At 38.2% G+C, this 14992-nt stretch overlaps 1 protein-coding gene across 2 annotated transcripts in view; it reads right to left on the reverse strand.

Annotated features, from left to right (window-relative positions):
- Positions 1-2187: 2187 nt before the first annotated feature.
- LOC129697123 (peptidyl-prolyl cis-trans isomerase FKBP1B) overlaps positions 2188-14992 on the reverse strand; it is a 45979-nt gene continuing 33174 nt past the window's right edge. Inside the window, exons 3-5 of one of the 2 annotated variants that reach the window (XM_055635360.1) lie at positions 6814-6926; positions 6065-6223; positions 2188-3641 (exon numbers count right to left, since the gene is read on the reverse strand). In XM_055635360.1, coding sequence (XP_055491335.1) covers positions 6095-6223; positions 6814-6926 — 242 coding nt within the window. In that variant the 3' untranslated portion in view covers positions 2188-3641; positions 6065-6094. The remainder of the gene's footprint in view (positions 3642-6064; positions 6224-6813; positions 6927-14992) is intronic. The other variant, XM_055635361.1, reaches the window with a different exon arrangement.

Raw genomic sequence — 14992 nt, forward strand, 5'->3', positions numbered from 1 at the left:
CACAAGCCCATTAACATTCATAAGATTTGATTCATAAATTTGCTAAATATTTTTCATAGCATTGTTCCACTTTTCCCAGAAACTCTTATTTGTTTTCTTTGCCTTCTATGACATTGATTTTTTTCTTATGTGGCAGCTATAACCCTCAGACCCTTTTCATTGTTTGGTTCCATTTTCCGCATCAATCACTTTCTTCCATTTCTCGCATTCTATTTGTCCACTTGTGGCTCTTTTACATAGTACACCTAGAATATATGACACGGGAACACACCCTTCGGCCTACAATGTGGTGTGGAACATGACACCAAATTTTGCCTGTGATATTTCCTTATTGATGCACAAAGGTACTAGGAAAGGCAAACGGACATCCATAGATGCTCTGGGAAAGGGAGATGTGGATGGACAGCCCATCATGTGTTGTTGAGAAGAAAATGGAGGATGGTACTTGTCCTCATTACAATGATCAGTGACAATGATGTCAAAAACAAGTATTTGGCAGTAGGTTTGTATGCACGGTTCATGGAACTGCATTAGCAGCAGTATTAAGTTGGACTAAAGCACCAAGCAAGGCTGTAAAAAAAAAAAAAAAAGTCAGAGGTGCCTGTGGGAACTGAATGTGATTACATTTCTCCAAGCAGCATACTGAAATTCTGGAGTTAAAATTACCTTTATTCCCCCCACTTTATAAACAGCCTTCAACACTGGCTCATTCAAAACCGATATATCCCAAGCTTGGTTGAATCTGAGAACAGCATAACTTGACTGCTGGATCAAATTCAATCTCATCCAAGTCATTATCAATCTTCTCCCATTTCTATCGGGACAATGTGGCTTGTCACATTTTGTTTTGGTAAAATTAAAAAGAAAATTACAACGTGCTCAGTTGATGTTTTGGAAAAATCTAGGACTGCACAGACAAAGACTTACTCAAATTTGCACATTCTCAGTGAACCAAGCACCAGTTAAGGAAAATATCTCCCGAAGACCAAGACCTGTATTCTGAAGTAGTGTGGAGACAGTCAAGACTTGCATTTAGTTCTGTGTAAATGTGACAACTTTTGACATAAGCACACGATCAGCTAAATGTGGAAATTCAGTTGTTGCACTAACGTTATAACCTTCAGCATCTGCACTCTTTTACACTCATTTGTCATAGCCTTCAGCATTTGCATACTTTCTAATAAAAGTGAAATGACAACCTTTGTTCAAGAGGAACCAGTTGAGTTTTGAGCTTTCTGCTATTCTAATAATTCCACCGATTGCTTCGTTTGATTCTACTGCTATCTAGGTTAGGTGAAATTAATGAATTAGGGTTAACAAAGAGAAAAATTAAGGTGAGGACGAGATGGAGAATTTGCACAACCATAATGGAATCTATCCAGATTTTATTTTTTACGTAACAGGACATAGTCTCCATTCTCAGCTGATAATCAGCCATAGAGTTTCCTCATTACAATCAGACATAACACTAGGTGTATTTGCTTGAGTTTATGTAACATTAAATAGATTCTATTTACAGTCTTTTTCTTGTCTCGTGGCGTGTTTCCTGCACTTAATCCCCACATTATTTTGCTTGTTGTTTGGCATATACATAATTCCCTTTAAAAATATGCAGACGTTCTTGATAAATATACAGTTTGAGCTAAATAAAAGCATATGGGCTCAACTCAAACTCAGATAATTAGACACATAATCAAGACCTGACATTCAGAGCAGACATTCTGATGACGTTAATCTTACCCATGTTCTTTTGACACATTCCCATAGGAATACCTAGTTTCCAATTAAACATACCAAAAACAATGTAATCTGTTATTTATGGTATCTTGCCACGTGGGGTTTGATTGCCTCCACCGTAAATGACTGTACTTCAAGCATAATTAATAACTGGAGAAGACTTTGGGTTTTTCTCGGAGATTGAGAAAAATTGGAGTAATTGAGCTGTAGAGCACGGCAACTGGCATTTTTGGTTGACCGAGTTGGCATATTGGGCTAGTCCCTTTTGCCTGAATTTGGCCCATACCCCTCTAAACCATTTTTATCTAAATGTCTTTTGTTTAAATAAAAATCAAATTATTTTATTTGGGAAATCCCTTCAAATTTTATTTAACATCCAAACTTAATATTTTTTTCCTTTTAAAAGATACATTTGATTCTGTACAATGTCATCAAATGATTAATGCATAATTCTTTAAACATGAAGAGTTTTATTATTATAACCTTGCAAAATGTGTTGTAAACTGAATTATATAAGTACACAAGCAAAATATTGTCGATGCTACAAATCCAAAATTAAACTAGGAATTTCTGGAAATACTCAGCAGAAATGAACACAATGAAGATGACAAAAATAATGATGGTAGTTTGCACACTATCATTTTTTGTTTCCTTCCTTCCCACATTCTTTCCCTACAATTTCCAAGTTGTCTTATCTCTATCTTTATCCATTCCTGATGAAAGATGTTGGTCTCAAATGGTAATTCTCTTTTTCTCTTCACAGATGTTGCCTGGCCTGCTGAGTGTTTCTAGCTTTTAAAAAATATATCATCAGTTTAAAGTTCTTGTAATCTTTTTTCTCTTCATTGTGATGTGGTGTTTTTTTCCATGCTATTTCCTTAGGTCAGGAAGGTTGAGGCTAGCTTTTGCTATGGTGTCTGGAAGTATGATTGAGCAGGTTACAAGTAAAATTTGATGATGCAAGTCATTTTTCTGCATTTCAAATTCTGCATTGTGTGAAATGTCATTATCACTTGGTTTTCCATTCAACAGCCTAAATGAGAACAGACAAAACTGATTTCAACAAAAGCACAAGTATGAAAAAAATTACTGGAAATCTGAAATACAAACAACAAAAAAGAATGCTTGACCTGCTGAGATTTTCCACCATTTCTGTTGTTATTATAAAACACAAGTGTCTTATCCTCGCATTTAAAATGACTAAATTCCGATTGATAAATGCATAAGACTCCTTGAGCTACACATACATTTGTAAAATCTGTTTGCAATGTTTCATTTTTGTTTTATTCTAGAAGTGTCTGTACATGTAGCATTTCAAAGCTCAAGGGGTTTTACCAGAACTTATCACTACAAACATCCAATGGTGATATTTTCCCATCAGAAAAAGGAAGATACAATTGCCTGGGACTATATTTTAATGGTGAACATCAATATTTTTTAATTTAAACAAGCAATTAAGTTTTACATAAGTTCTTGCTTCAGTGTAAGACTGGTAATATAGGTCCAGTAGATTCTTATGAATGACCATTTACTATAATTTCATAAAATCTTAGTAGGCCCTTTGTTTAATGTCTTTGCTATTCAAAAATTAGATTAGCTCCCAGTCAGGTCTACTTTATCAAATAATTTGATATTATTTGAATTCATTAAATATTTCATGCAATTAAACAGACCAGAAATCAATAAAAATTTAAATATGAATCTCATAAGAACAGGATCTACAAATGAACAACACAGGCAGTCAAAACTAACAATTCTAAATATCGAGAGAAAAACAAACAGGATGTAGATAGGAAGGTAGGATTGGATCTTTTAATCAATATCATAAAATTCTTCTAACTGGCTTCTTGAGCTACTGAAGATCTATTCCACAATACTGAAACCCAGAACTCCCTATGTCATCCCTTTAAAAAGAGAAAAATAAAGTTACCATTTAAATACAAGTCAATCTCTTTTTTTATTTTTACATTTTTATTAACATCTCAATGGCAATATTTTATTCCAACTAGTAAAACAACAATTTTATAGTTAAAAAACAGGACTATTGGTCAATTATGCAGACAAGATGCTGTAGACAATATTAGTGCCTGCACAATTGAAAATGTTAGCATGTACCCATTTGTCAAAACTAGCATTTTTTAAAATGCTATTTTAAGCTCTGATCCTTCAATAAAATATATGTCAACTGTTCTCTGATAAAGCTGCCGACTCAGTTGAATGTGTAGGACAGCAGAATGGTAATCAGTTTAATCTTATATGATCTACAATGATAAAAGTGCACTATGGAAAGAATGTAGCTAATTGAAATGCCAGATGATTTGCATACAATTATTAACTTTCTCATCATTTTGAATCTTACTTATACATTGCCTGCTTTACCAAATATACCCACTATGATTCAATGAGGAAACTGATAAAATAAAAATGAGCATTTATTATTATTTGTATTTTCAAGCATAATTGTGCAAGTATAATTTTAGCGAACTAGTTTGCAATTACCACAGCAAATGTACCAAAAAATGTAATTGGGGTGAAGTTTAAAGACATTGTTTTCATAATTATTACAATTAAACTTTGCTAAGACAGGATATTTTTTTTCCAAGATCCTAAAGATTCACGAACATTTGTAGACATCTTAAGAGTAGTTATGCATTTAATAACGAGAAGTCTAATTTCCACTTATGTCAAATGTTTTTTTAGAGAAACAGCCTACAGAGTCTGCACCGACCAGCGATCCCAGCAAATCAAAACTATCCTATACACACTAGGGACAATTTACACTTATACCAAGCCAATTAACCTACAAACCTGTACATCTCTGGAGTCTTCAAAGATTGACACAAAATGCTGGAGTAACTCAGCAGGACAGGCAGCACCTCTAGATAGAAGGAATGGGTGACGTTTCGGGTCCAGCTCCTTTTCAGACCGAGAGTCAGGGGAGATGGAGATTAGAGATATGGAAGGGTAAAGTGTGCAAACGACAGATCAAAGCAGACGATGATCAAGGAAATGTAGAATAGTTCATTGTTAGCCGAGGAGAAGGTGACAACGAGGCAGACAATCAGTAAAGTTATTCAGGAGGACAATGATGGGGGAGGGACAGCAAAAAAGGGAAAGCAAGGGTTACTTTAAGTTAGAAAAATCAATATTCATACCACTGGGTTGTAAACCGCCCAAGTGAAATATATGGTGCTGGTCCTCCAATTTGCATTGGGCCTCACTCTGACAGTAGAGGAGGCCCTGGATGGAAAGGTCAGCATGGGAATGGGAGGGGGAGTTAGTGTTTAGCAACCAGGAGATCATGTAGGCCTAGGCAGACTGAGCAGAGGTGTTCAGCAAAATGATCGACGAGCCTGTGCTTAGTTTTGCCGATATATAGGAGTCTTGGTTCTTGGTTATTTGGTCCTCCAAAATATTCCAACTGGAATTTAAACTGGAGGTGGTGAAGGGAGGGATTAAGCCAGAAAGGGTTATTGGGAAGAAAGTGCTACTTTAAATTTAGTTGCATCTGGTTGGGTAACTATAGTTTGGTGGAGATTATTCCATGCTTTAATTGTGCGTGGGAAGAACGAATTGCTGTATACATCTGTCTTTGTAGCTGGGATCACAAATTGGATCGAATGCCCTCGTCTGCTCCTAATTGGTTTGGGGTTGTTGTAGGTCTTGTGATCTACATCTAGCTGACCATTTAACATTTTGTAAAAACAGGTCAAACGGTGAGCTTCACGTCTGTCTTGGAGAGGGTTCCACCCCAGAGAATTCCATACCTGGAACAGCAGATACAATAGATGTGGTTGTCGGAAGTGCAAGGGAACCTCTGCCTCACCTGAAAGGATTGTCAGGATCCTTGGATGGTGTCGATGGAGGAGGTATAGGGGAACCTTCATTTTGACTCAACCAATAGCTTTAACCATAGCACTGAACTTTCAGTCCAAAGGACCACAATCCCAATCTCAAAATTATCTTTGTTTGCAGGGTTAATTAACCTGAAGGTTCAGATGAAATTAGCTCTTTGGCTCAATTAGCTCATGACAGCATAATTCCAATTAATCCCATTATAATCTAGCTTCTCTTCCATTATTCATTTGCCCTGGCTTCAAGTAATCTTCCTGATAGATCTTCCTGTTGATCAACCTGTCGATCAAATATTTCCCAGTGCTCGACTTAAAGCTGTACTTTATAACAATGATCCAATTGTCTCTCAAGACAAATGTCTCATCAGATTTTAAAGTGACTGGCACATTCAATAAATTCATTCCTTAAAAGTTTCAGATCAAATTTCAAAAAGTGTCTACAAAATATCTAGATGTTAAAGAAGATTGCATACCTTGCAGTTAAATCTCAATGAAGGACTTTGTCACTCCAACTTCAGCAGCTCTACGTCAAAGATCAGAGTGGCATTGGCTGGGATGACTCCGGGGTGGCCTGTTGCACCATATGCCACGTCAGGGGTACAGGTCAGTTTTGCCCTTTGCCCCAAACTCATCTGTTATTGAAGCAATTTTGATTATTAGTTGAAGTCATTAGTTTACACACATTTGAAATGTTATTCTCTTCTACTTGTGTGAGGTAACATCATCTAATTATGATTTTGCCATTGGCAAACTGTGTCTTCCATTCATCATGATTTTTGCATTCCTTCCGAAAACACTAATCAGGTTATATTCTTAAAAAAACGCCAAGTGCTGGAGGGACTCAGCGGGTCAGGCGGTATCTGTGGAGGGAATGTACAGGTGACAGTTGGGACCCTACTTCAGACACTTTAAAAAAATTATACTGGCTTCAGAGCAAGTGATTGTTCAACCCCCAGTCAAACCAAAATTCATTGGATACCACTGCATCTTTATATTAGATTTGCAGGTTGAAAGTTTTTAATGAATATGTAGGAACTTGCCAAGTACTTAATGCCATCACTACGAGGATACTAAATGCCCATAAAATATATACTGTACAGGTTATATGGAAAGATCGTTAAAGCTTATAAGCTGAAGCAGCTGGAATTGTATTTCTGTATTTTTGTAAAAGCAAAATATGTGATAAACTGAAATTTTGAAATTATAACCATCGAATAAATACCTGTGCTACACCGTCTTCCCAGCCTTTAATTACTTCATGTTTGCCAATTTTGAACTTGAAAGGCTTGTTTCTGTCTCTGGAAGAGTCGAACTTCTTTCCATCCTGGAGTATTCCTGCAAATACCACACAACCCTCTTAGAAAGCATAAGAGTTGTAAGAACCTTTACAAAAAACGAAAGCCTACTACTCTTAACTTTGAATTTACAAACATCAGAAAATACTGTCATATTGCTACGGTCAAAATATTTCTGGAAAAGTGTTTTTTTTTTCCCCTTTATGAGCATGATGGCCGATTGGGAAAGGGGGAGACGCAACGAGAGCTGGGTGTCATGGTACACCAGTCATTGAAGGTAGGCATGTAGGTGCAGCAGGCAGTAAAGAAAGCAAATGGTATGTTGGCTTTCATAGCAAGAGGATTTGAGTATAGGAGCAGGGAGGTTCTACTGCAGTTGTACAGGGTCTTGGTGAGACCACACCTGGAGTATTGCGTGCAGTTTTGGTCTCCAAATCTGAGGAAGGACATTATTGCCATAGAGGGAGTGCAGAGAAGGTTCACCAGACTGATTCCTGGGATGTCAGGACTGTCTTATGAAGAAAGACTGGATAGACTTGGTTTATACTCTCTAGAATTTAGGAGATTGAGAGGGGATCTTATAGAAAATTACAAAATTCTTAAGGGGTTGGACAGGCTAGATGCAGGAAGATTGTTCCCGATGTTGGGGAAGTCCAGGACAAGGGGTCACAGCTTAAGGATAAGGGGGAAATCCTTTAAAACCGAGATGAGGAGAACTTTTTTCACACAGAGAGTGGTGAATCTCTGGAACTCTCTGCCACAGAGGGTAGTTGAGGCCAGTTCATTGGCTATATTTAAGAGGGAGTTAGATGTGGCCCTTGTGGCCAAGGGGATCAGAGGGTATGGAGAGAAGGCAGGTACGGGATACTGAGTTGATGATCAGCCATGATCATATTGAATGGCGGTGCAGGCTCGAAGGGCCGAATGGCCTACTCCTGCACCTAATTTCTATGTTTCTATGTTTCTATGATTTACCTAAACTAGTTAACATGCCAAGCATTTGCACCAATTATTTGCACCAAGGTTATTACTTGGGATCAGCGGGAAAAACAAGACTTTAAAATAAATCTTTGTTCAATAATATTATGCTTAAAATAAAATGATCAAAATCAAGGATATGCATCACACAAAGGGATTGAGGTTTCTCAAGTCTTTTCGGCCTTTCATTCTACACAAGGTCAGCATTGTGAGGGGAAAACGGGCCAACAATGTTCCTAAGTTAGCTGAATCTGATAACGTGTCAAGCTTTATTGAAAGGTAAAACAAACTAGTATATAAAATATTCAAAAAGTTATTAAGTATTTGAATTAAAAGAACCAAAGAGGTAGAATGCTTAAAGATGATATCGGAAATAAGGGTGGTGGGCATATGGAATGCCGGAGGAGATAATTTGAGGCAGGTTCCATGACAACATTTTAAAGACAATTGAAGAGGTATGTGGATAGGAAAGATTGCGAGGTATATGTACCAAACGCGAGCAGGTGGAACTAATGTAGATGGGACATCTTGGTCGGCATAGGCAAGTTGGGCTGAAAGCCCCGTTTTGGTGATATGTGGCTCTATGTACACCAAAATGCAAAATCTAGGCTGGGGAACTACTAGTTTAAATTGGTCATCATTGTTCGACTTATCTGCAAATTTGTAGATAGAGTTCGAGTAGAAGCAGTTGTGAGTCGATAGGGAGTATGGCCAGGGGCTGGGAATGCATCCTTGTGGGGTACCAGTGTTGAGAATTATTGTGGATGGACCTCATCAATGGGTCATAAAGTCAATGGGTAAATTCCTTCACCAGAAGACAAAAATGAGGTGCTCCAGACAAGTAACTTAAAAAATTACATAATGCCAGTCTGAGTGGTGTATTTTATTAATATTGATGAGTCCAATTGTTTTCATTTTGTGCATAGCTACCATTGCACCTTTGTTACAGTGGTTCTGTGAATATAGTTATAATTTACAAAATGGAAGGACTGATTGTAAAACAGCATGGGTTAACTATTCCACGCTGGTGAAAGGAAAACTCAAGTTGCATACAGATTTTAAGTGTAATCATACAAAAACATGGAATAAATATTAGTGATTGATGCCAATAAACTGCATCAATTGTGAAAAATAATTCTCTCCACACCCACATAGTCCACACCCCCGTAGGGAAAACACTAGTAACTCCAAGAATGCAGAATGCATACTGGGCATTGAAAAATTGGTTGGACAGTGAACATTGGCTACAGTAAACAATAGATTTCAATTGATATAACATTCAAGCAAGTTGATTTTGTATCATGCAATTCAGTTCTGTGGCTAAACAAATATTTTACTTAATGTACAGTGACACATATACACTTCATTTACTTAGCATGATATTCAACATATTTTTCCAGAATCATACAAAATTACATTGTTGAAAAATTGCTTGAATGCTGACCTATTTATGCAGAGCTGGCTACAAAATCTAGGTCACAGTTTTGCCTTTGGTTGTCTGACAGAGTACATTAGATGCCATTGAAATGCAATACTGTGCCTCCTTAATTTCACGAAAAAAATTGTCAAATTCAATTAAAAAAAAATCCCACGGTTGTTACAGCCTAATGCTTAGGGAATATTTCAAACGTGTTCCATGAATACACATTTCTGTAAAATGCGATAAAGTTATGAGGAATAGCAAAATCATAGATTACATTATGAACAAAATGCTCCATTTTAGGAACAGTTAATTTACTATTATCAGTAACTTTAACATAATTTTATTGACAAATCCTTTGATATTAACATTTGAAAAGTTTAACACATTTCACTAAAATAGTAACACCCATGGAAATTAAAAAATATATATATTGATAGGCTAAAATCAATTATGTCTACTGAGTATTTGAATGGCAAGGAACTAATAATTGAATTTAATTTGTGTCCCTAGAGATGATAAAAACCAGTATATGCATTAAAAAAAATCAGATTAAACACTGAAAATGGGAAGAGGAGTATGCCTTTCAACCCTTACAGTTTATCCCTACAACCATGGCAAATACTCAGTATCAATACCATTTCCTACTCTCTCCCCATGTTGCTTAATGCCTTTTGTGAAATGTATCTAGCTCCATTCTAAATATATTCAGCTATTTGGTTTCTGCTGTCATCTGTGATAGAAAATTCCACTGGTTCACCTCCATATCCTGAAACTACTATGCCTCATTGTAGCTCTTCTAACCTCAGCAACATTCTCCCTGTGTCTAGTTTGACTACCCTCAAGACATAACATTTAACAGATATTGTCAAGTGTTTAAAAAAATTCTGAGAAGATTTATGTCAATATTTTTCAATAAAGGTTTCAATAATGTAATCAGATATATACACACAATTTTCCCAATGTACATTGGACTGACCAAATGGTGCCAGCACAACAACCTGGCTCTCAACATCAGTAAGACCAAGGAACTGATTGTGGCCTTTAGTAGGGGAAGGATGAGGACCCACAATCCTGTTTATATCAATGGGACGATGGTGGAAAGGATCAATAACTTCAAATTCCTGGGCGTGCATATATCAGAAGATCTTTCCTGGACCCAGTACACCGATGCAATTGGAAAGAAGGCACATCAGTGACTCTAGTTCCTGAGAAGATTACAGAGATTCAGTATGTCAAAGAGGATTCTCCTAAACCTCTACAGGTGCACGGTAGAGAGCATTCTGACTGGTTGCACCATGGCCTGGTTCGGCAACTTGAACATCCAGGAGCGAAAAAGACTACAAAAAGTTGTGACCACTGCCCAGTCCATCAGCAGCTTTGACCTCCCCACCGTCGAAGGGATCTATCATAGTCACTGCCTCAAAAAGGCGGCCAAAATCATCAAGGACCCACACCATCCTGGCCACACACTTATCTCTCCACTGCCATCAAGAAGAAGGTACAGGAGCCTGAACACTGTAACGTCCAGGTTCAGGAACAGCTTCTTCCCCACAGCCATCAGGCTATTAAACACAACAAATAAGCTATGAGCTCTGGACTGCAAAAGACTATATTATTATTTGTTATTTGCACTATTTTTGTTATTTATTGAACTTTTTTTCCCATTATATACAATGTTTACATTTCACATATTCTGTTGTTCTGCAGCAAGTAAGAATTTCATTGTCCCGTCTGGGACATCTGACAATAAAACACTCTTGACTCTTGACGCAACGCAATTTATCTCCCACGTAACCCATAACCTGGTCCCCACACAATACTACTACTACTGCCCCGCCTCCCCCCCCCCCCCCCCCCCCCCCCCCCCCCCCCCCCCCCCCCCACCTCCTCCTTCCCCATTCATCCCCTTCCCCAACATAGGAGAGCGAAGCCTCAGTGACAAATGAGTCTTGGATGTCATTCCAGACGCCGCGCCCTCAAAACACCTTGAAAGCATTTAACCTGGAAACAGTTTTGGAAGAAGAAATGTTTATATAAATTAAGATTGCTTTGAACAATTAAAACATTCAAAGGTACTTTAAAAATTGATTGATGCACTCTTAATTAAATAATAATCATTAAAAGCATTAAAATTAACTATCAAAATAAATAATGTTCCCCTCAGGCCTCACGGTCGGGAATCCCCATTCAAATGAAGGAAGATTTTGATCTTATTCCAGAGCAATGCTGGGTTTACCCAGTATGTCTGCGTTCTGTTGGTAGCCAGGACAATAGTTGAGGTCTTCAATCAGTACTTTGAGAAACTGAAATGTTACAGCAATAGTATGATAAAGTGACAACAATTCCCATGTGCCTTTAACAAGATATTATGAAATGGATCTGAAATAGTAATGAATTGCATTTGAAATTGAAATTAACTCCTCTTCCTATTCCTACACCGACCTGTCTATCATTAGGTTTTGCTAGTGCAGCAGTGAGATCCAACACAAAGTGGAAGAACTGTGCCTTACAATCTGATTTATAGGCTATAGCACATTGGTGTGAACATTGAAATTTTCAATTTTCGAAAACCCACACATTCCAACCCCATTTCCCACTTCCACCAACTAACCTAGAGTTTTTTCTCCCTTTGTTTGGCTATTGCATACTTCCCTATATTGCCCCTACCCCCAATTGCCTAGATTTATCATTCGAATGTATAATTCCAATTTATCCAATTCAATTTATCATTCCAATGTAAAGCACTTTGGTCAACGAGAGTTGTTTTTTAAAATGTGCTATAGAAATAAAAGTGACGACTTGACTTATCATCTTCCCCACCTGGTTCCATCTACCCATCATCCACATATCCATTTACCCAGGTTCCTTTTCCCTTAGTTCACCTTTCCTACTCTCTTCCTTCACCTGGTTCTATCTGCCCATCATCTCTCACTTTTTACTTACCTGGTTCCAACTATCATCTGCCAGCCTGTCTTTCCCCTTGCCCTGCCTTTACCAAACCTACTTTTATCTGCCTATTATCCCCTTTATCTGTTTCCACCTATCACCTCTCAACGTGTCTCAACCTTCCTCCCTCCTCCACCTGCCCATCATTTTCAACCCCCACCCTCATCTAGTTTCACCTACAACCTAATAGCCTGTCTTACTCACTTCCCTGCCACATATATACACAGGTAGTTCTGTTATAATGTGTGCTTCCATAACACAAATTGGATATAATTGCATTATAAAGATAATTATGTTGATGGGGAAAAAGGACAAGAGAGTTCAGACTCACAAGAAAAGTTATTTTCCTTGCAGTGACAAATTAACGAATGTTACTTGCATTACATGGACCGAACTGGTTAAAATGGGATTTCAACCTGGACTAGAGAACCACTTAAACGTTACTTTGGAAATTGACAGGCAGAAAAAGAAGGCTGTCCTGGATTTGAATAACATAGTGGGGCCAACAATTCTGTTTATTACAGTAATTAGACAATTAAAATATGAGGTTTATTAGGAATATCACGTAATAGCAGAACTGCTGGATCTGGCTATCTTCTCCTGACACTCTCAACTGTGATGCAAGTTCTCAGCCTGAATTTGCAGTTGACTTGACCCGTTGAGTTCTCCATATTCTAACATCGGCAGTTTGGTGTCTCCTTCAGTTAAAGTGGATTTTTTGAAAAGGATATCTCAAACCACAAGTAATTGTTCCACAATATTAAATTTAATGTTGCGACAATGTGCCATAACAGATAATCACATAGATAATAACCAAGAAAAAAGGAACACTAGAAAAAATCATTGTTCCAATGTTTACAATAGTGTCGAGTGCACAGGTACCTCTATACAGCGCAATAACGAACTTCTATATAGCAGATTTTTGTTATTCGTTCGGAGGTTCCCGATGCAGTCCCCCGTCCCCCCCCCACTTCTGCCAGTTACCCAATGAGCTGGCACCAAATGGTGTGCTTCCAGTTGCGGGAGCGGAGAAAACGAGCAGCATGAAGGTGGCGAGAGTATCAGACCCGTCCCTGGTACACCACGTGTGTGGCCAGGGACTCCGCAGCTCCTTGACCTGTCAACTGCTGCTTATTTACCCGCCACACCCCCCCTCCCCCCCCCCCCCCCCCCCCCCCCTAACAATGCCACGTTTCTTCCCTCTCAGCTTTGGGTTAAAATTTACCCCCCTCACGTGGTTATTGTGGATAATCAGTAATAACAGACACCATCCTCCATCGCCTGTGGTCTGTATTGCTCTTCCCTGGAGCAAGTCAACAGTATAGAACTTCTGGCCAAACATCCTTAATCAAGGGTCAATAATATCCAACAGTAATGCCTTATACAATATGATATCAGGTGTTGTACCACACAATTTTCAATGGTCACAGAGATAACACCACATCATGCTTAAATCAAATCCCTGTGGGTTTAAAAAAAACGTTAACACTGCAAAATACAGCAAATACACTGCAAAATGTAACAAAGGCTGGCAGCTTTGAACATCGTTCAAACCTGAAGCAAAAAAAAAACTGCGAGTGCACGTGGATAATTCAGTTTCCTTATAAACTAAGCATTCATGTCAATATTACCATTCTTTTAGTTAAACACAAGTGAGCCTCATGGACATTTTTTTTATTAGCATAGTTTCATGAATTAAGACTACATTATGATGCTCTTCCATTGCAGTTCAGACATCATTCTCCTTGAGCATCACAATGGTCTGCATTCTCATTGCACCCTTTACGAAGACCCATTCCACCACAACTCAACAGTTTTGGATGGAAGATCTCCTGGAATAGGCCAACATCGCACTATGCCTGGGGAAACTGATCATCCAACCAGCAGACTGAATTCATGACCAACAAGAATCCCCAACAAATTTCAATGAATATTGCTTGGGTATTTTTAGCTAAGTTTGAGAGAACCTGCATCTCACAAAAGCAGCACGTCATAATGCAGAACAAAAATGATGAAGCCACGATTCTTCTGGTTATACAGTGCCGTCCATAATGTTTGGGTCAAAGACCCATCATTTACTTATTTGTCTTTGTACTCCACAATTTGAGATCTGTAATAGAAAAAAAATCACATGTAGTTAAAGTGCACATTGTCAGATTTTAATAAAGGCCATTTTTATACATTTTGGTTTAACCATGCAGAAAGTACAGCAGTGTTTATACATAGTCGTCCCCCATTTCAGGGCACCATAATGGTTTGGACACAGCAATGTCATGTAAATGAAAGTAGTCATGTTTAGTATTTTGTTGCATATCCTTTGCATGCACTGACTGCTTGAAGTCAGCGATTCATGGACATCATCAGTTGCTGGGTGTCTTCTCTGGTGATGCTCTGCCAAGCCTGTATTGCAGCCATCTTTACCTTATGCTTGTTTTGGGGCTAGTCCCCTTCAGTTTTCTGATGATGTGGTATGCTTTGGATCTTGGGCAGTTCCTTCTCTCGTTCATACTTTGCTCTTGCCATCACTCTGATATGTTGATTTTCGTCTCATTTGTCCACAAGACTTTTTTTCCAGAACTGTGGTTGCTCTTTAAATACTTCTTGGCAAACTGTAAACTGGTCATCCTATTTATGTGGGCATGCATCTTGCGGTAGCCTCCGCCTGTTCAGAGCAGTCTTTGCATCTTGCAGTGTAGCCTCCGGATATTCTGTTTTCTGAAGTCTTCTGACCAATCGGTCCACTTGAAGAGGTTTCTGAC

Source organism: Leucoraja erinacea, chromosome 5, assembly GCF_028641065.1.
Source record: "Leucoraja erinacea ecotype New England chromosome 5, Leri_hhj_1, whole genome shotgun sequence".
NCBI lineage: Eukaryota > Metazoa > Chordata > Chondrichthyes > Rajiformes > Rajidae > Leucoraja > Leucoraja erinaceus.